Here is a 20,092-nt window from a genome sequence, read left to right as displayed (position 1 = left end):
TTATTTTTACAGTCTTAGTGGTTCATGTACTAATCCAGGCATATACAAACATGCAGACCTCAAGACCTCTAAGTTGTCTAGTAAGTGTGCTTTATAAAAATGACGTTATAAAACAAAAGAGTAGAGTCACATCATAACTCATAAGACATCCTTATTTGTCTAGTTGTTAGCTGACTGTGATAGTATGACATGAAAGTGGAGTGTTAACTTCTCTACAAATACAAAGTAAAAGAAACCATGTTGGCACTGATGCAACATTGTCTCTGCGGTGAAGACAGACAGACAGACAGACAGACAGAAACATGCTAGGCTATACGGAAACTTCCTTGTTTGGCCACAACCATGTGAGTTATTCCTTGTTGGCTTTGTGCCTCATTCTAGCAGTGTTCTTAAAAGGAAGAAGGAAACAGTTTCACACCTCGGTTCTAGGAAAACTGGTCCGATTCAAAGGTCAGCCGAGCGGTCTGAAAACGTCTTCCTTTGTTTAAGAAAAAACCTTTTCAAAGAAAAGTTTTCAAGGAAGACAAATGAATTCTCTTTTTAGGCCACTTTGTGTCCGACTTAAACAGTCACACAAGATGGAATGAAGTCCTGAGGGCGCTGCTTTTATCTGAATAATGGGGCAATTTATATGATGTCATCACAATTTTAGCTTTAACAGTTGGGAGAAGTAACAGTTCACTGCCTATATATCTATATCTATATATATATATATCTATATATCTATATATAGAGATATATATATCTCTATATATCTATATATCTATATATCTATATAATCAGTAAACAAAATAAATTCACGAAATGCAGAGAAAGGACATCTTTTTACACCTACCTTTTACACTCAAACAGAAAAATACAACCGTAGGCTGTTTGATAACAAGTTTTTGTCTTCTACCAAACTATGACAAGTTTTACCTCATCATGAAACACACTTCATTCAAACTCCACATTCAAACTCCAGAAAAGGAAATAAAGCTTACCAAAACTGTCTTTCATTTCCTTTCTTAGCTTGGTCAAAATTCTAAATTTACCTTGTGGGGTGAAATATTCCAGCTCTACATACTGGTTTAGCTTGCTGTTGATGCCAAACCCTTTCTGCTGCTGGCTGATGCATACCTCCCCCTGTCCCTGCCTGTTTTGTCTTCTCATCCCTGGAGTCATAGTCCTGTAAATCGCCTCCGTCCTAGCCTGGTGTTATGCCAGTTCCCTTCAGCTAATATGGCTACTTAGCTCCATGGCTAACTGAGCTGCTTGTTAATGGCAGTTAGTAGTTAAGGCAAAAGATATGCACTACGAGGCAGTGAATTGTTAAATATGTAGTTTTGAGCTTTCTTACAAATGATACCTTTAAATGGTCCACTTGTTAACATTTTATATAGTCCTAGTTTATCTTTATTGAGCAGACAGTCTTTTAAGTGTGTGTGACTTCATGTTCACAAATCTCATTCTCATAACGCAGAGAGTTGCACATAGTGTCACTTAAAGTTAGTCTGAAACCATGTTTCTTTGTACTTTGAATTCTTATCTAATCTAATCTGATTACCCATCCTCCTTTAATGTATTCAGCTACTGAAATAATTACCTTATTGCAGATTTGAGGGTAGAAGGTAGTACACACTGCATGGCCTAAAGTATGTGGATATAGTCTACAGGCTGTCCCTGTGGACAGGCGACAGAGGCCCATACACTTTTGGCCATATAATGTAGCCCACGAGGAAGGAAGTGTGAAACAGGACTAAATGTATTATTTTAAGTGTTCAGTATTCAGTTTAAGAACAAAAGCACAAAGATGTCAAACATTTCATTCTCATAATCTTGCGAGCACTGTAATCACAACAGTGTATCTGTGCCCCTCCCTCCACACATCCATCTTCGCATCTCGTCTTTCTTTCTGAACCACACAACAGGATTACACAGTGACTGCTACGACTGATAAACAATATCTGAACACACACACACACACACACACACACACACACACACACACACACACACACACACACACACTCTCTCCCTCTCTCTCTCTCTCGCTCTCTCTGTGGTGTGGGCGTGACCGGCCCGAGCTGGGGCGTGGCTACCCTGTAATTTCGGCAAACGTAGATTGGACGTCATACTGAGATAACAGCTTTTCATCAAGTACTCACACTTGAGGCCGGAAATCTGGTTCGGGTTTCTCCACAATAAACGCATGCGATTATCCACAGCCAATGAAATGGATAAAAACACACGGCAAAAAAACATTCCCCAAAATCAATACATTAAAGTAAAACTGTACCTGTGAATACATTTTAGTAATAATTTGATCTATTTAAACAGATCTAAAAGTGCATTACTACAACCACTGGTCTAGGAATCCATGGCCTGGAGATATTTCAGTTTAACTACTTGTTATTGTTGCTTAATGAATGGTTTTTAGCGCATATGTCATACTGTCCACAATAGATTCACAATTGAAAGGAAAACGGCTGCCATGTTTTATTTCTGTAAATGTGTAATCTTGATTTTTCCGTGTCTTCTCTTGTATGGATGTTTAAATTTTTTAACAGTAAAATAATTAAACCCTAGTTACACCGAAAACATGTCATGTTGCACCGCATAAAAAGTCATGAATCCGTGGGATTACAAATGTTGCATCACCCCTATGGTCATCGCCAATGGTTTTATTTTGAACTTGTAAACCGGAAGTGTTGACGTCGTACTTGACACACTTGACAGTGTTTGTACTGCCAGCCGGTGGCAGATGAAGGAATCTGGCTGACACATCGGACTGGGCAGAGAGTCATTCAGTGAGGGGAAACACTCGTGGAGACAGCCGCCCGGAACACGAGTATCCGACGTTCACCTGAGGGCAGACAGAGACTTGTATCGGCAGCGGGCAGACAAAGTTACCATGATGGCAGTCCTGGGCAGCGCCGGTCGCTTGATCCAATGTGAGTGTGACTGTGCGTGCAGCTAAATTAGCCTGATGGAAGCCGCACAGGGGAAGCTTTAAGTTTCGCGGTTTAGTTCAGACTTCAGTGTTAAACAGTACAACGTGCCGCTCTGCATCTGTGCTGCAGTTTAACGGCAGTCTCGGGTGACGGAGCGGCTTCGTGTGGGTCATCGTGCAGTAAACTCCACACCACGCCGTGACATTGGCATCATCATTTCGTAAACGGGTATTAAGCTAGCAGGGATACGGAAGTATTACTTCCTCTCAGTACTTTCACAATGTGGCCCTCGCAGTAACTTTAACACAAACTAAAATGTGTTTTTGAGTATTGTATTAACAACGTGTATTTCTGTGTACTGAAGCTTGTTAATTTTTGCTATTTGGCTCACACTTTATCCTGATATTTGACGATAGGTCACTGTTAGTGGGCTTTTATTTTACACACCAATGGCGGTGTTTCCGTAAGTAGCCCGTTGCTAAGACCAGCTGTCTTGATGCAGCCCAACATTACTGTAGGTTACCGTTTAATGTGAATGTTATATAATGGACTTATCTCGTACTTGGGCTGCATTTAGTAACAGGCAAAGGACCCGTAATTAACTTGTCTTTAACGGTCCATGTTTCCGCGGCCAGTAGGAAGAACTTCATATTAAGACGCAGTTACACAACTCCACTATTGTGAACTTGCATAATCACAGCAGGCCTCCTGGTGGCGGCTCGTGGTACCGCAGCCGGGTTATGAAAGTAACGCTGACAGTATGGAGTGGCTGTGTCTGATCTACGAGATTGTTCATTTACGTAAATCAGGAGATATTTGCCTCTGTATGTACTGTGAAGTTTGGTGCATGTGTCTTTGGTGTTTATGGTCGCAGTAATGCTCATTGTCAAAGTGCGTGTAGGGTCACTTAGGTGACCTCATGAGAGAGGTCATTATGTAGCCAGGGACACATTATATTACATAACATCTTCATGAACTCCTGTGAAGAGGCCAAATATTGTTATTTTCAAAGCCAAATGTGCCGGACTAAAGTGGCATTATACCTGGAATATCGTTGTGGTAAATGGACTTGCATTTCTTTAGCACTTTTCCAGCCTACTGACTGCTCAAAGCGCTTGACAACACTTGTCACACACACACACACACACACACACACACAATGATGACCAAGCAAATCAGGAGCAATTTGGGGTTCACTGTCTTGCTCAAGGACACTTTGACATGCAGCAGGGGGCCCCGGGGATTCAATGGTGCAGGGTGATCACACTAGATGACAAATGAGTGATATTTACTATAGCTGTGTGGTTCTGCTGAAATATTGGGTGGCGGAAAAATGTATGAACTTAAGGTGGTTGATAATGAATAATAAATGCTTACTTACCTGGATAAAGTTATGTGTTGTGGTTGACGGATGCATGGATAACCTGGTTTCTTCCTCTGCTTTAGTCGCCAGGAGCAGTGTGAGTCTGAGTGTAAGGAGACGCTCCACTGCTGCTGCTTTAGCCCAGACGGCCACTCCAGAAACACAGGAGAACAGGTGACTCACGCACACACACACACACACACACACACACACACACACCCTCAACCATCAGACCCCTGACACACACCGTTTCAGGACACCGGCCGAACGTGACATCCTCTCTTAGTCTGCAGGTGTCCCCGGGCCCTTAAACAGTATGAAATGGCAGCAGGATCAATAGATAACGTAGCAGCAGATATGAGTGTAATGAAATGAATAAACTTAATCTTTAACAGTGGTTCCTCAAGCCAAGTCAGCATCTCATTTAAAGTACGGGATGAAACTCAGCAAAAATGTCTGTGGAGGAATTCCAGATGAAAGAAGTCGAGCTGCGAGTTTTAAAAGTGAAAGAGGAAACAAGTTGGATTTTTCAGTTGAAGAGCGAGAGATCAAGTCAGCAGCCGAGCAGTCGAGCCCCATGCACGCTACACGACTCCACGCAGTATGAAATCTTTTGTCCGAGACTGTTGTCATGTTGACACGAGTGTGCACAAGCTACACAACTGACCTCCGACCAGGTGCAGTGATTACAAGATGTGTGTGTGACTGAGTCTTGCTGTGTGATGCCTTCTGGCTTCAAGGTCGTTCTCATTAGATTCTGCTCTTTTCTTGTTATGTCTTGGACAGCTAAAGAGAGGAAAGAAATTAATTTGTCATCAGTCTTTCTGCAGTGTCTCTACCTTTGAAATCAGACAGCTGACATCTGATTGCTTCTCACACAGCCCAGGGACATTTGCACGTCCATAGTTAGCAGACTGCTGGTTGAATAAAATATTTAGTTTCCCCCCCCCCCTCTACTTATAATCATATTATTAACCCTTACAGTTTGATATTTAAACCAACAGACGTGGAGCCATTGAATTTATCTAGATCTTCTAATGAATGATGCATCATGAGTTTCATGAGTTTCAAGACCCCAGTCCCAAGTTCTCAAACGATTTACCCCTGAAACATAAGGAAGCAGCAAAATCCTCAGATTTGAGAAGCTAATATTTTAACTTGATGAACGACAATCAATTAGCCAATTGTCAACGTTATCATGGATGATTAAGCTGTTAGAAATCAACTGAGAAATCTTTCAGGTCTTTAGATTTGTTGGGTTTGCGTAAAGTCGTCTGAAGGAACTGAATGGAGCTCACTCAGCGGAGCAGCTGTTGGACAGATGCCAGCCTGTCCTGATTTAACCTTTAGTTTTTTTAATGGAAATGAACCAGTAGATCCTTGCCAGCTGACTGTAGACGACCTCTGCTTCCTGGGGATGTCCGTTCACACGTGATCCTTCTCATCTCCGCACTGTCAGCTGATTGGCTCTATGAAAGTCCTCTGAAGACGACAGCCAAACAATACTTATGAATGAGACAGCAGATTCTTCAAAGGGCATTCCAGTTCAAACGTGTGTAAAGAAATGGAAGCCACAGCTGTGCATTTGTCAGCTTTACAGTGGTTATGAGTGCAGTGTTGATGTAGTGTACAGTTAAAACCACTGCAGCACCCTTGATATTAGCTGACTGACAGGCTAATATTAGCTGCTGGCTTCAGAAGCTGACGGTGGCTTGTGATCACGCACGGACCAAATAGCTCTGCAAGGTTGCGTTCATGACGAGCTGACCGGACAAACTGAGATCACCTGCAGGAGCTCGTGTGACATCACAAGCGCTCAGCTCTGAGTTCTGCGTAGCCTCATTAGAATTGTTTTCACTTCAGTGCCTTTTTATATATGAGGAATGTTTTTGTCATCAGCTGTTCGCAAACCTGCCTGAAACAGTCTTTAAACTGAATGACTGCTGGCAGCGTCTCTCATCACTCTGCTATCTTTATCTTCCTTGGTTGAAGAAAGGATCGCTAGTAGGATAAGCTAACTAAACTTTAAAACACTCACACGATGTCCTTGAAACTGGTATTTATTATCAATTGACTACATCTTTGTAGAAATGTCATTATTTCATGAGCTGTTTTTTGTGTTAGGGATGCATAATATGTTTTGGGCCAATAAATTATTGTCCAGATAATGTGAAACTTTGCATTATTCCGATAACTGAATGATTTTACACTGACTGAACAACCTCAGCACCTACATACTCTGATACAGTGGGGGGCGATATGCATCTCTAAAGCCACTAAGTAGAAAAGAAGCAGAAGAAGAAGCAGAGCAGCAAGTTGTTCTCGCTGATGGCGTCCAAGCGCTGCACCTGTGTAGAGCCACACAGTGTAGACTGGAGAGCCGAGCTTTTCTTGTCTGTATGGATGTCTGTAAAACATCCTGAGAAAGACGAACATGAATGCAACTTGCAGTGCATGTTCCACCGGGGTTCTGAGAGGAGGCAAAAATTAAAATAATTCAATTTTTAAACCACGATCTTATCAGAGCCGTGGAATATGAAATCATCCACCTTTGCTCGCTACATCGTAGCCTGCAGTGTATCTGTATCCTGCATTCCCTAAACACATCAGGTCAAGTCATCAACAATCAGTGATGCACAATGAACCTGTGCTCTAAGACTAAGACATTCGCAGATAAAAAACAAATATATCTAAGTCAGTGTGCTGTGAGATGTCATCGTAGAGAGGCCCGTTAATTGACCATCAGTAATCAATAACCTCAACACATGTTTGTGGGGAGTGAAGGGAACGTTGGATCACTGAGTGGGAATCTCTTGTGCCTGCAGGAAACCTAAGACGGGCATCCTGATGCTGAACATGGGAGGACCCGAGAAACTGGAAGATGTCCACGACTTCCTGCTGCGGCTCTTCATGGACACAGACCTGATGAAACTCCCTGTGCAGAAGTATGCACCGTGGACACACACACACACGCACACACATACACACACAGCGACTTTTTATAAATTGTTGCTCACTAAGATACTTGGCCATTACTGAAGCAGCATAGTTTATGTCTTACTATTGATCAACCGACTGAGGAACTGACATCAACACATGCTAGATTTTGTCTGTTTCATTACAAAAGATATGACAGTTATCAGCAATATGCCAGTAAACAAGCATGACGTTCAGTCTCTGTTTGTTCAGGGATACAAATGCTGGCCCGCGACTTGAGCTAAAAATAACATTGTAAATGTGTTCTGGAAAGCACAGGCGATGGCCTCCAAAGTCATAGGGTATACACACACACACACACACACACACACACACACACACATAGACACACACAGACACACACAGACACATAGACACACACAGACACACACAGACACGTACGCACGGTATGAGCAAAGCAAACATTTGTCTTTTTGGCCAAAACATTATTTTTGATGCAACACGTTAATAGTGACACATATTCTCCTGTAAAGCACACACATACACACACACACGCATACACACAAACACACACACACAGCAAATGGGGACTGGGGAAGGTTGTTGGGTCAGAGTTCTCTGCTGTGTCTGTTTCATAACTGATGATGAACCAACAAAGGGTTTCTTGTTGCTGCAGAGAAGGAAAAAGCTCTTCGGTCTTCTTCTTCTTCTTCTTCTTCTTTTTCTTCTTTTTTTTCATTAACATTTGAAATAAACAAGGAAGATCCTTGTAAAACAGTTGTTCCCAAGCCAAAAAGACAGGTGACTCATTCAAATGTGACCCAGCATCACAGGTTCTGGCTTCAGTGTGACTGTGACTTACAAACGGATCAACTGAACATTTGGATTGAAGCTTTTTTTTTAAATGACGTGGCTCTCTCAAAATAAGATCAGTTTAACGGAGACACAGTTGCATATCCATTTTTCATTTGCTTTGGGTGTTTCATGAGTATATTGATCTACTATAGTACAATCTACCAGTTAGTCTCACTCTTCATTCTCTCCTCGGCTCCGCAGTAAGCTCGGCCCGTTCATTGCCAAGCGCCGCACGCCGAAGATCCAGGAGCAGTACAGCAAGATTGGCGGGGGCTCGCCCATCAAGCACTGGACCTCTTTGCAGGGAGAGGGCATGGTGAAGCTGCTGGACGAGATGAGTCCTGAGACAGGTGAGGTTGGCTCGGATGGAGAGTTTGAGTGTCCTGTGGGCTTTTGACATGCCTGGTACAAGACATGTCGACATGTCAACAGTGCTGCTGTGTTTCCTACGGGTGGAGTCAGGAGCAGCAGTGTGTGTGTGTGTGTATGTGTGTGTGTAAAGTGTAGATAGTGACACAGTGAAGGAGTGTCTCTTCACAAGCCTGCACTCACCTCACTGATAACGAGCAGCTGTCTGAAAACTGACCACATCTCGTCGTTTCCAATTGAACACTTGAGTCACACCTTTGACAATGATCTCCATAATAGCTTCCTTCTACAATCCGGACCGAGTTAATCCGATAATTCAGATATTTCAGCTAACTTGTAAGAGACAGATTTGTGTTTTTTTCAAAGCCGTTTGTACTCGAACGGTCAAACTGTCGGCGACTGAGTTTGTTTCACGCGGCTGCGAGTTACTAACTCTCTCCGTCTCTCTTGTTTTCAGCTCCGCACAAGTTCTACATCGGTTTCCGGTATGTTCAGCCGCTGACGGAGAACGCCATCGAAGAGATGGAGAAAGACGGAGTGGAGAGAGCCGTGGCCTTCACACAGTATCCTCAGTACAGCTGCTCCACCACAGGTCACAGTCACACACGGCACAGAAACGGGACATTAAAGGTCCAGTGTGTAGGATTAAGAGGAACCTACTGTCTGATATGTGATCCAATATTATATCTACCGAGGGAGGCAGGTCCTCTCCCACAGATTCTGCAATTTTGAGCCGTCATGTTTCTACAGCAGCCCAGAACAGACAAACCAAACCAAGCAGTAGCCGTAGAGAGGTTTGTCACGTTTGTTGCAGCCACCGTACGATCCCTTTCACACTTGGTTGCAATGTGAAACCTCACTGTTAGATACCACTAAATCCTACACACTGGACCTGTCAATAAATAAATACCCAAGATATATATAAAAAAAAAATATGTACAGAATGTTCTTTGCCGTATAAGTGCCTGAAGAGTAACTGAACCCCAAAAACCAATTTTCTTTTCAGCTGAATTCTACATAATCTACAGTTATGAATATACATAGTGACTTGGGATGTATAGGAAATTTTTGTGCTATCGCGATAAAAAGCATGTCACAACACCGTTGTAAGACTGTGACCGTATCTACCAACAGATCACGTGGTTGTTTTGCTCGTAAATTTCATGGATCGAACACGGGACGGCAGTGTAATCTCTTTAAAGTGTTAATAATGCTCAGTCTGTGCACTGAAGCCGTTCAGAAGCAAGTACCAAATTGTCCAAAGATTGCGCGTTAAATGAATTGCAGAGGAGATAAAAGGAAAAATGTTAAGATAAAGAAGAGGTTTGCGGCCGTTAGTGTCACCACACCCTGAGCGGTATCCACCCTGTTCCCCTCTGCTGTCAGTAAATATCAGCAGAGTCAATGAGACTGCATCCTGCTGGATAGACGAGTGTCTGAATCATTGATCATCTTTGTGAAATGCTGTCTACAACACATTCTTAACTATTTGGGCCTACTTGTTCATTGGGCAAGATATTTCTTTCTTAGTATAAAGCTTGTATCTGTTAGCTCCAGTGGTGTATGTGTATATGTGCATACATAGTGGGGAAATGAGACCCGATCACAAGAGCTCACTCAAGAGTAAATCGAGACGCTTTTAATCCAGGTGTGAATTAACGAGCCGGAAGCTGTCCACTTGTGATCGGATCAGTTAGTACGGATGTGAAAACCGAAATGTGAACAACCTCAGTGTTTGACGAAAGGCGACCTCAGACCCGTCAGTGACATCAAACAGTGTACACAAGCACACAATCAAGTATACATGGGAAATGCAGTTCCCAAATGTAGTTCCCAAGGTCTAAATGCACAGGTAGCTCGGAGGCTAAATCAGTACAGAAACCAAATTGAAGTTGTTGGAAAATGTGTTGTTAGCCAGAGTGCACACACCACAGCAACCGCAGCCAAATGTAGTGCTTCATATTTCTTACAAGGTGCCGTGTTAATGTGGGATCATGACAAAGAGGTTTTTGTTTGGAGTTTCCTTTAAATACACTTTGATGTATGTTTTTTTTATTTTTTATTTTTTATTTTTATTTTCTGCTTTTTATTATACTGATTTACATTTTTTGCTATATGTTGACATGAAAAACGAATAAAAAATTGTTAACAAAAAAATACACTTTGATTAAAAGTCCTAAAAGCAGATGAAATATATCCACTTCACTTCTCATTTTGATTGTTAAGTCTGTTTTTGTGGATCTCCTGAAAGGAGAGACTGACCCAGACAGTGCAGCTTGTCTCTGGGAATTAATTATAGCCTGAGCAGTCCTGCCTTTGAGCAAGGCACTTGACCTTGTTCCCTCCAGTGGAGCGACTCAGTGATCAACAGAGAACACTGGCTGTTGTGTTTTTATTTTGATTAATATTTATAGTATTGATATGTCCTTGGTTGTCTTAACAGGCAGCAGTCTGAACGCCATCTACCGTTACTACAGCAACAGAGGCGAAAGGCCAAAAATGAGCTGGAGTGTCATTGACCGCTGGCCCACACACCCCCTGCTGGTGGAGGTTAGAGACACACACACACACACACACACACACACACACACACACACACACACACACACTCACTCACACTCACAGTTTGCCAGAGAGCCCATCAGGCACCTCCTTCTGTCAGAGACACCAAGTTGTGGAAAATAAACCGACTAGGGGAAAGCAGTCGTCATAGTAACTAATGAGCTGAAAGTAGCTATGGTTGGTGACCATGGCAACTAACAAGTGTGACTGTTATAGATCCCTACATTTTGTAACAGAAAATTTTAATAAAATGCATAAAATAAATGAATTGATCAGTTTTGTGTGTTTGTTGGTGTGCTCGTGTACATGTTTGTGTGTGTGTGTGTGTGTGTGTGTGTGTGTGTGCGCGCAGTGTTTTGCAGACCACATAAGTAACGAGCTGCAGAAATTTCCAGAAGATAAGAGAGACGACGTCGTCATCTTGTTCTCAGCACATTCACTCCCGATGGCTGTAAGTACCGACAGTCCTGCCTGCGGCGCCGGCTCCGTCCCAGCTGTACACATTCTCATGATGGGTGCAGCTACACCAGCACCCGTCCCTGTAAACGCTCCCCCGGCCTCCCATTCACTTTAATTTAAACCTGTGTGACTAATTCAGAGGCAGGTTACAGTTCACCTGCGTTCAGCTATTTCCTGTCAGTTTGCATTTTGTTATTTTTTCTTGGCTCAGTGTGGCTAAGATAAAAGTTGACGAGGCCGCCCACATCAACAACAATGGCTATAACAATACATTTATATATGTATTGTTTTTAAAAAAATCTTTCAAACTCTCCGCCACAGCTTTAACACACAGCTGTAGTGGGGAACAATATCGTTCGAGTGTTTTGATGCACGATAGAAACGCTGACAGCCAATCAAAATCCATTCCAATTTGTGGGGCCTGTAATTGGCTAAATTTAGGGACATTTTTCTCCAAAGTTATGTTGCAGGAGTGCTTATAATATTGGCCTCTTACTGTGTTTCCTTATTTGATTATTAAGATGTGGTTCTGAATAAGTCCATTTTTTTGTAGCATGTTAGTCGGTATCATAGATCATTTCAATACCCTGTCCCAGGTTACCATATTACTGCTGATGCTATTGCTACTCATGCTGTTTATGCCACATTTACACCGCAAATGGACAAGTATTCCTGCTTATGATGGCACTACTGCTGCTGCTGCTACTAATACTACCACTACCACTGGTATTAGCACCGCTACTTTTATTACTTCCGTAACTGAACTTTTACCGATATAAATAATAAGATGGCGCTCCTGCTGTTTACTGTGTGCAGGTTGTAAACAGAGGCGACCCATATCCTCAGGAAGTGGGAGCCACAGTCCAGAGAGTCATGGAGAGACTGGGGCACTGTAATCCTTACAGACTGGTGTGGCAGTCAAGGGTGAGCACACACACACACACACACACACACACACACACACACACACACACACACAGACCCACGCAAGTACAAGAAATATGCTGTGTCTCAATTCAGGGTCTGCATCGTTTGGAGGCCGCATTTGAAGGCCAATTACATAACAACGCTGCGCGAAGGCTGTTCCATTTCGAAGGCTCCTCCAAATGCTGCCCGCAAATGCAGCATTCTTTTCCCTCTTTTTGGAGGATGCACCGCTACTATACTTTGTGGCCTCACATATCCCAAGATTCTTTGCGTGCTCGAAAAAGAAGAAAGAGAGAAAATGGCGACATCACGTGGCGTAGATCATCACTTTCGCGGGCTTGGGTGGCAGAAATCGTGACGTAAGGGTAAAACATCTTGTGACGAAACCAGGAAATGCTCCAAAGGCTACACCGTCACATTTAACAACAGCTGACGCAGTTAACAAGGTCTCTGGAAGGACTCTCTTTCGGACCCTGAATTGCAACACCGCAACAGACCGAGGCGTCAGTGTTAGAAAGAAACCGGTGGCATCATCTAGTGGTTGTTTGCTGCAACTGAACAGCAGGGACAATGACAACCAGCAGCAGTTGGTTCGTCATGCAAGTGTCATTAACCTTATTTGGTCGTACTTTATAATACAGCCTGCGATTTACAGTGTAATTTCATTGTATGAACTTGAATGAAATGCGCACCAGTTCTTACTGGTTATTACTGGCGCAGCTGTCATGGTGAGAGTATAAGTGGCTGACCAGACAGCTAAATAATGAAACTGTAAAACTCCAGAAGGTGATAAGGTGATGATTCTCAGTAGGTTCATCCCTACGAGTTCAGATTCAACAAAATTACACTGTAAAGTGTAATTGCACTGTTTTATAAAGGGTTTTTATATAAAACTTTTTTTTTTTTTGTGGCTTCCACACCAGAGAAAGTCACATGGATGAGTTCTGGGTTCAAACGTTAGAAGTGTATCTTGTTACGATGTGAAACATTTCATATGTTAACTTTATATTTTCTATTATAACAAAACATGTCTTGTTTCTAATGATATTCTTTTATAATTTTACAATGTGAAAGTCTAAGTATGATAAGTTTTATAAGAATCAGGTAGTATTTCGTGACAACATGGAAATATCTTTATTAGGTGAAAACCTCTTTTCATATGAACAGACGCTCTGACGTTATAATGTGAATACAGATCTATTTTTCCTTTCCTGGTGTGGCAGCAATGTATACTTTTGTAATTCTTCAAACAGAAACACTTTTCTCTCTCAGAATAATCTCCAACTTGACCTGACACCTGCTCTTTTAAAGAAGATCTTCTGTTACAGCAGGAGTTAAAAGGATTTTCTTGATATGTCTTTTCAACGTTTTCTATTTTTTTATACGAAATATCTGCAATATTTATAGCTGTATAACTACAACTTCAAACATTACAGTACAGTTCTCTATTCATCAGAATCATAGGATATTTAATTTCGTTGGTCGCCACAAGATGGAGCTACTTGTCTGTCTAATACTGCGGTGGAAAACCACCAAGCTTTTAGTTCTCAGGTCAAAGTGGCTGACAGCTTATAAAAAACCCACTCCTCACATGAATTGTATCCACAGCCATTCATCTGTACACAATAGAAGAGGACTGAGAAGTGTTGCCTGCTCCCCGTACAGCAGAAAATAAACTAAACAAGTGTGGAAATAATACCTGAATTACTGTGTGAAGAATGTTTGTGTCGTTGTAGCATCTTGCGATACATTTTTAAGAAATACATTTTGTTTGTTGCAAAATAACACCCTTCTTATGAAACTCTGTGATGGAGCAGTCGTGTTAAATTAAAGTGTGGATTTTGCGAGTACCTGGATAACCCACACATCTGCAGCGTTCACAAACAGCACAATATGACAGTACAGGACATAACGGGCAAACAAACGTTTTGGCTGTTTTAAAGCCTTACCAATAATGGAGCTTAAATTGTAAGGTTTGTCCTGAAGGTGGCGGTAGAGGGAATATCACACAGTCATTAAAAAAAGGGACCACCCTCTGGGGACCTTGAACATCCAAAAGAGCTGACATGGAAATCTGAGCAGTAGATCCTCCCCACCTGGCTGAAGTTAAACTGTAGTCACATCCTGTGTTTGGTCTTTCAGGTGGGACCCATGGCGTGGCTCGGCCCCCAGACGGACGAGGTGATCAAAGGTCTGTGTGAACGAGGGAAGAAGAACCTCTTGCTGGTGCCCATCGCCTTCACCTCGGACCACATAGAGACTTTACACGAGCTGGACATCGAGTATGGACAGGTGCTGGGGGAGGAGGTAAGGAAGCTCCAGGCTGACGAGTCAGCGTCCGTCTGCACAGTTTAATGCACAAAGTATCACATGAAGGTCTCAAGGTGAGGGGAGGCTGAATATTACCTGAATGTTCCGGATAATTTGAGATACTTTAAATTCTCAGGACAGCACAGACACACTAGCTGCTTAAAGCGTTCACCAAAAACAAACATAGGAATTATTGAGAGCACTATTTTTGTTAAGAGATAATTTGGAAACACAGGAAGCACAGCGTTCATTCCTAAAAGTATTTTTAGTTGTTTCTCGCAATAAAAAGGTTGCTGCTGCAACAGCCGACACTCGAGACTCAAACGTTTGAGTGTCCCTTAAAGGGATAGTTCGTTTTTTTTTTTTTAAGTGGGGTCATATTAACTACACATCTATAGTCGGTCTGTTCCCTACCGTAATTGCTGATCAGCGCAGCCTCACTTTGGAGAAGCAGGGAGCCGCTCCAGCCCAGACGCTCAGCTTTGTACTGCAGTGTTGCATCTGGGCTCCGTTCACTGCAGTGTACTTTACATGACCCCACTTCAAAAAACCCAAATTATCCGTTTAATGCACTAACAAGAAGAGTTTTAAAAACAATTGTTTTCAAATGCTTTACCACATGTTGGATGTGTACTTGGGACGGAAATAAAGTTGACTAAACATTGACATTAATTAAGTATCGCTGTGTGCAGCAACATTCAAGTCTCTGCACACCAGACAGTCAGATCAGGTATCAGAGAACCTGAAACCTGGAAAGAAGAACATTGGTCAGAAATCAACTGATCCTGCATCGTGTTTACTTGAAGTGGAATCTGTAAAGTTATGACGGTTAGACTTGAGACTTGATATCCAGTTCAGGAAGCAACCGTGCGTGTGCCTGCGTGTGCGTGGGCGCGTGTGCGTACATGTCCTCTGTTTAAAGGCACCAGTGAGGTGACCACCAATCAATGTGACTGGTGCCACAAAGACACACACACACACACACACACACACACACACACACACACACACAGCTGTCTGTACTTCTTTACTTCTGAGAACTATGACATGATTCATTCCCAAATCTTTTGTCAGGGGGTCGTAACACTGACCATAACCCAAAACTGTCACGCCTTTCTCTTTTTAAGATCCTTTGCAAGACTTAGCGGCCATCATCATGTTGAATGTTGAACTTCACCTGTACTGTTTGATTTGGTACACATGAACTGTGTGTGTCTGCATGTTGGGTTCAGTAGTGTGACATGTGACAGATTTGTCCGTCTTTCTTCCTTTGCGTCCTCAGTGTGGAGTGGAGAACATCAGGAGAGCAGAGTCGTTGAACGGCAACCCTCTTTTCATGAAGGTACGTTTCACACACACTGAGCTGACGCATGTCTACAAACACCACATGGAACTGTCCCGTCATTAAAATGTCTCCAAGACCAAGAGAGAACATTTAGATTGAAAGTCAATGTAAGTAAATGATAAAAAATACATCAAGAATTGAAAGAAGAAGAGAAAGAGACTGAGAAGGTTCTGTGAAGTAAGTGAGCTCCAGGCACGAGAGGCTCAAAAAATGGACTCCTTCCTTCCTTCCTTGCTCCACTCCTTCTTTCTTTCCTTCCTTCCTTCCTTCACTCCTTCCCTCCTTTCTTCCTTCCTCCACTCCTTTCTTCCTTCCTTCCTTCCTTCCTTGGCTCATTCTATCCTTCGTCTTTCTCTCCCTTGTCCCTGTCTTTCCTTCCACCCCACTTCCTACCTTCCCTTCTTCAATTCTGCAACCATTTTCACAACAGGCAACTCCTACAGCTGTAACACTGTGTGTGTGTGTGTGTGTGTGTGTGTGTGAGTGTGTGAGTGTGTGAGTGTGTTGCGCGTGCAGGGTTTATTAAAGGAAGGGGGCAGATCAATGGGAACCTTTAGAGCTGACTACAGTAGAACTGAACCGCCCGGCTGGCTGGCTGGTCAAACCCGCCGCGCTCAGAGACCCCTCGCCAAGTGTGTGTGTGTGTGTGTATGCGCTTGAGTGTATAAATCAATATCCAGAGGATGATTAGTTGGTAGTTACTGAAGGATGGTTTCCTTGGCGTAGTTTTAGTTTCTCAGTGAGCTGCATCAGTCTGCTGCTGTCTGCACCAGCAGCTGCTGGAGAATAAAGAAAAATACATTCATCTGAATTTCTTCTGCAGAAACCGGCTGCTGCTGTTGGCTGTTAATTTCTTTTAATAAATCCTCTTGACATTGTGACAATCCTTTTTTACTAATGTCACTCTTCATTTAGATCTTCCTCGCTAATTACTCCTTTCATTTACATCTATGCAGGAAGTGTTTGATGTTATTTGGATTTTACATCGGTGGAAAATGAGCGAGCAGCAGGAAATAATTGGTGAACAAAAACAATGTTTGTGTGGCGATTTGTACGAGTGTTTCGGAGTTTCTAACCGAAGGGAAAGTCAAAAGGAGGGAACTTTTGTCTGACGAGCCGAGACGCAACCAAATGTTCACAGAGCTAAAGGAGGGAGAGTCTCTTTTTATCTCTGTCTCGATAATAATCGCGTGTGTTTTTCCATCCTGTCCAGACTCTAGCGGACCTGGTCCACTCCCACCTAAAGTCCAACGTGCCCTGTTCCCGCCAGCTGACCCTCCGCTGCCCGCTGTGCACCAACCCCACCTGTGGAGAGACCAAGGCCTTCTTCGCCAACCAGACACTGTCATAGAAAACACACAAACACACAAACACACACACACAAGCACACATCTGTAGGCGCCCTTTCTGCAGCAGTGCCACCCACGCAGAAACTGAAGGCCTTCTTCAAAAAAACACATGCATACTATAGTCAATAAACACATACTGTCTCTCCAGCAAGAGTGTCAGTTACACAGAGAACAAATCACGAGGATCTGGCCAAATGGTTCCTGCGGAGACAATTTGGCGCTTGTTTTATTGTACCTGAGTGTCGGAGCGGAGGAGTTAAGCCACTTCAAACAGAAGAAAAATAAATGTACAGGTGGATAAACAGTTTTGCATTTTGGAAATCATACTTGGATAATGATTGGAATAATTTATATCAGGTATTTGATAAATGGACGATGCAATTTTTTGTTTACGTGCGTTGGTTCTTTTCATGTGATTTGGAGACAATAAGACAAACCAGATTTCTTCTGTTTGAACTGGATCAGTCAAATTTTGGAGTTGACTGATCCAAAAAAAGTACTTTTATGATTTCCAAATGTGTAAAAATACTCCTAATACAACACAAGATGCTGATCAAATTTAAAAGAAACCTTACCTTATCTGTATATTCTTCAGTCTGACCGGCACAACACGCAGCAAAACAAACGCCCCTGTAATGATTTACAGATTCCATTTGGTTTAGTTTTGGCAGATGAAAGAACTGACACTCTGCAGAAGCGTCTGCTCACATCACATCTGCTACAGAATAAGCCTCTCACTAGTTTTGTTGTTGTTGTTGTTTGTGTTTTTTTTTTTTTTTTTTAAATTATAGTTCCCCCGCTTACATTCCATTCACTTGGCCCCTGCAAACTCCCTTCAGAGATCCTGTTTCTCTTCTTGCTGGTGCTAAATGAATCACAGTCAGCCGAGGGTGATGACACCACCCATTAGGGACGACTATTGTTGGCTGTTTCTCTTCCCCGTCATCACGTCCGTTGCTTCGCGCCGTTGGGCCAGGAGCCATTAACCCCGTCCCATCCAGCCGCAATCCTCGCACTGTCACTGGAGGATGCCGGTGCTCCTCAAAACACGCGATGGATGAATTCGAGTTAGCTTAATGGTGCGGTCCCACACGCGCAATTCAGGGTGTGAACATAGTTGAATTCCGCGTGAGGCGAACACACTCTTTTGCTCACGCGATCCACTCATTTTGGGCGTGCGACCGTACCCTGAGAGAGAGAGAGAGCGCGATTTAGCAGAAATTCAGGCTACTTTAGGGATTCAACAGATTAACTTTGACTGTCGAGACAAAATTCAAGATAAAAACTAAGACTTCATTAGTTAAGAATTATAACTAGGAATTAATGCTGCGTCTGTTTCATGTTGATGCTATACATAGGTAACAAAAAGGCATTGCGAGGCTTCTATAGCAAACTAGATCGCAGCTCTAGTCCAGCCAAGTTAAAGAGAGTCTGGGGTTGAAACCACTCAGGGTGCCGTGAAATAATTTTTGGGGTATTGTGACGTGGTTTACAAGCTCAGCGAAACATTATGTTATGATACAAGTTCATTAACAAGTTTATTTTTTATACTCTGTTTGCTTTTTTCCTGCTGAATTATTAAGCGCTTTGAGCATCTTGCCCTCTGCCGATGACATCAAAGCCTGAAAAGGGAACATTTTAATTGTCACCTCTGTACACGTGCAGCCTGTGAGGTAGTTGTTCCAATCGACACAAACAAGGCTGATTGAGTGTTCATATGTCATCACCACACCTGAGCCCATTAAAAGACAGCAAGGGGGTCCTCTCAAGTGTTCAATGTTGTAGAAGGGCAGACAGCTTAAGGCGCTAATGCTAAGTGGACTTGCTCGCCAGTCAGTATTGGAAGTTGACTCGGCGTCTCAGATGTCAGGTAAATGATGCTGTTGGAAACACCCGTTCGGAGGCTTCAGGCTTATATATTTTATTTTTCCCTGCTAACAACCCTGTACTGACTTTTTCTTTAAATCGTCTTATTTAATAAATCACTGAGTAATTTTCGACCTCTGAGCTAAATATGTGCAGATACTACTTCATTATTAATGCTGATCTCACACTTTTAGATGTATGATTTTGTTCCCTATTTAGTGAATAGGGGAGGCCTTCTGTTCCATTTTGTTACTCTATATAGATCAGGGTTCTCCCCAGAAATTTTTAGTGTAGCGGCGCACCGTCTGTCGTGTGGGGGGGGGGAGACACGGACGGACAGACAGACGGTCATCAACTCCGTCAGCCGGGGGACGGAAGGACGCTCATCGCCGTCAGCCGGGAGCTCCTAGCCGTCAACCGGGGGACGAACGGACGCTCGTCACTGTCACGCGCGGAGTATAGCGGCGCTGAGTTAGCGGTATAGCGGCGCAGCGCCGCTGTTCCACCGTCTGGGGAGAACCCTGTAGATTATACAGTGTTAGCTAGGGGCTAAAATACAAACAAATTTCCACATTTAATTCATAAAATGTCTAAAAAAATCTTCGTAGGTGTGATGAGAGCAGACAAAAAACACTTTTGAGGGACGGCACGATAAGTGTAAACGAGCGGCAGAAAAAGACAGTGATGCTGGAATTGTCCTTCAGTGGCAAGATGCAGTATGTGTTCATTAAAGAAATACTATGTAGAGACGTAGCAGAGAGTGTCAAAAGTACAAACGTTGAGTGTGGGACTAGTGTTTCATATGAATGTCAGTTAA

General features: G+C 42.9%; 1 protein-coding gene across 2 annotated transcripts; it reads left to right on the top strand.

Annotated features, from left to right (window-relative positions):
- The first annotated feature begins 2,792 nt into the window (after positions 1–2,792).
- fech (ferrochelatase) lies at positions 2,793–18,130 on the top strand. 2 transcript variants are annotated; one of them, XM_030436709.1, is made up of 11 exons: positions 2,793–2,933; positions 4,380–4,470; positions 7,122–7,241; positions 8,290–8,438; positions 8,915–9,049; positions 10,901–11,007; positions 11,372–11,470; positions 12,295–12,402; positions 14,548–14,712; positions 15,998–16,057; positions 17,274–18,130. In XM_030436709.1, the coding sequence occupies exons 1-11, from the start codon at positions 2,894–2,896 to the stop codon at positions 17,409–17,411; spliced, it is 1,212 nt and encodes a 403-aa protein (XP_030292569.1). In that variant the 5' UTR covers positions 2,793–2,893; the 3' UTR covers positions 17,412–18,130. The 2 variants fall into 2 exon arrangements, with proteins under 2 accessions (XP_030292569.1, XP_030292570.1); XM_030436710.1 differs by lacking the exon at positions 2,793–2,933 and adding an exon at positions 3,049–3,161.
- The last annotated feature ends 1,962 nt before the right edge of the window (positions 18,131–20,092 follow it).

This window comes from Sparus aurata, chromosome 12 (genome assembly GCF_900880675.1).
Source record: "Sparus aurata chromosome 12, fSpaAur1.1, whole genome shotgun sequence".
NCBI lineage: Eukaryota > Metazoa > Chordata > Actinopteri > Spariformes > Sparidae > Sparus > Sparus aurata.
This window is presented reverse-complemented; position numbering and strand designations above follow the sequence as displayed.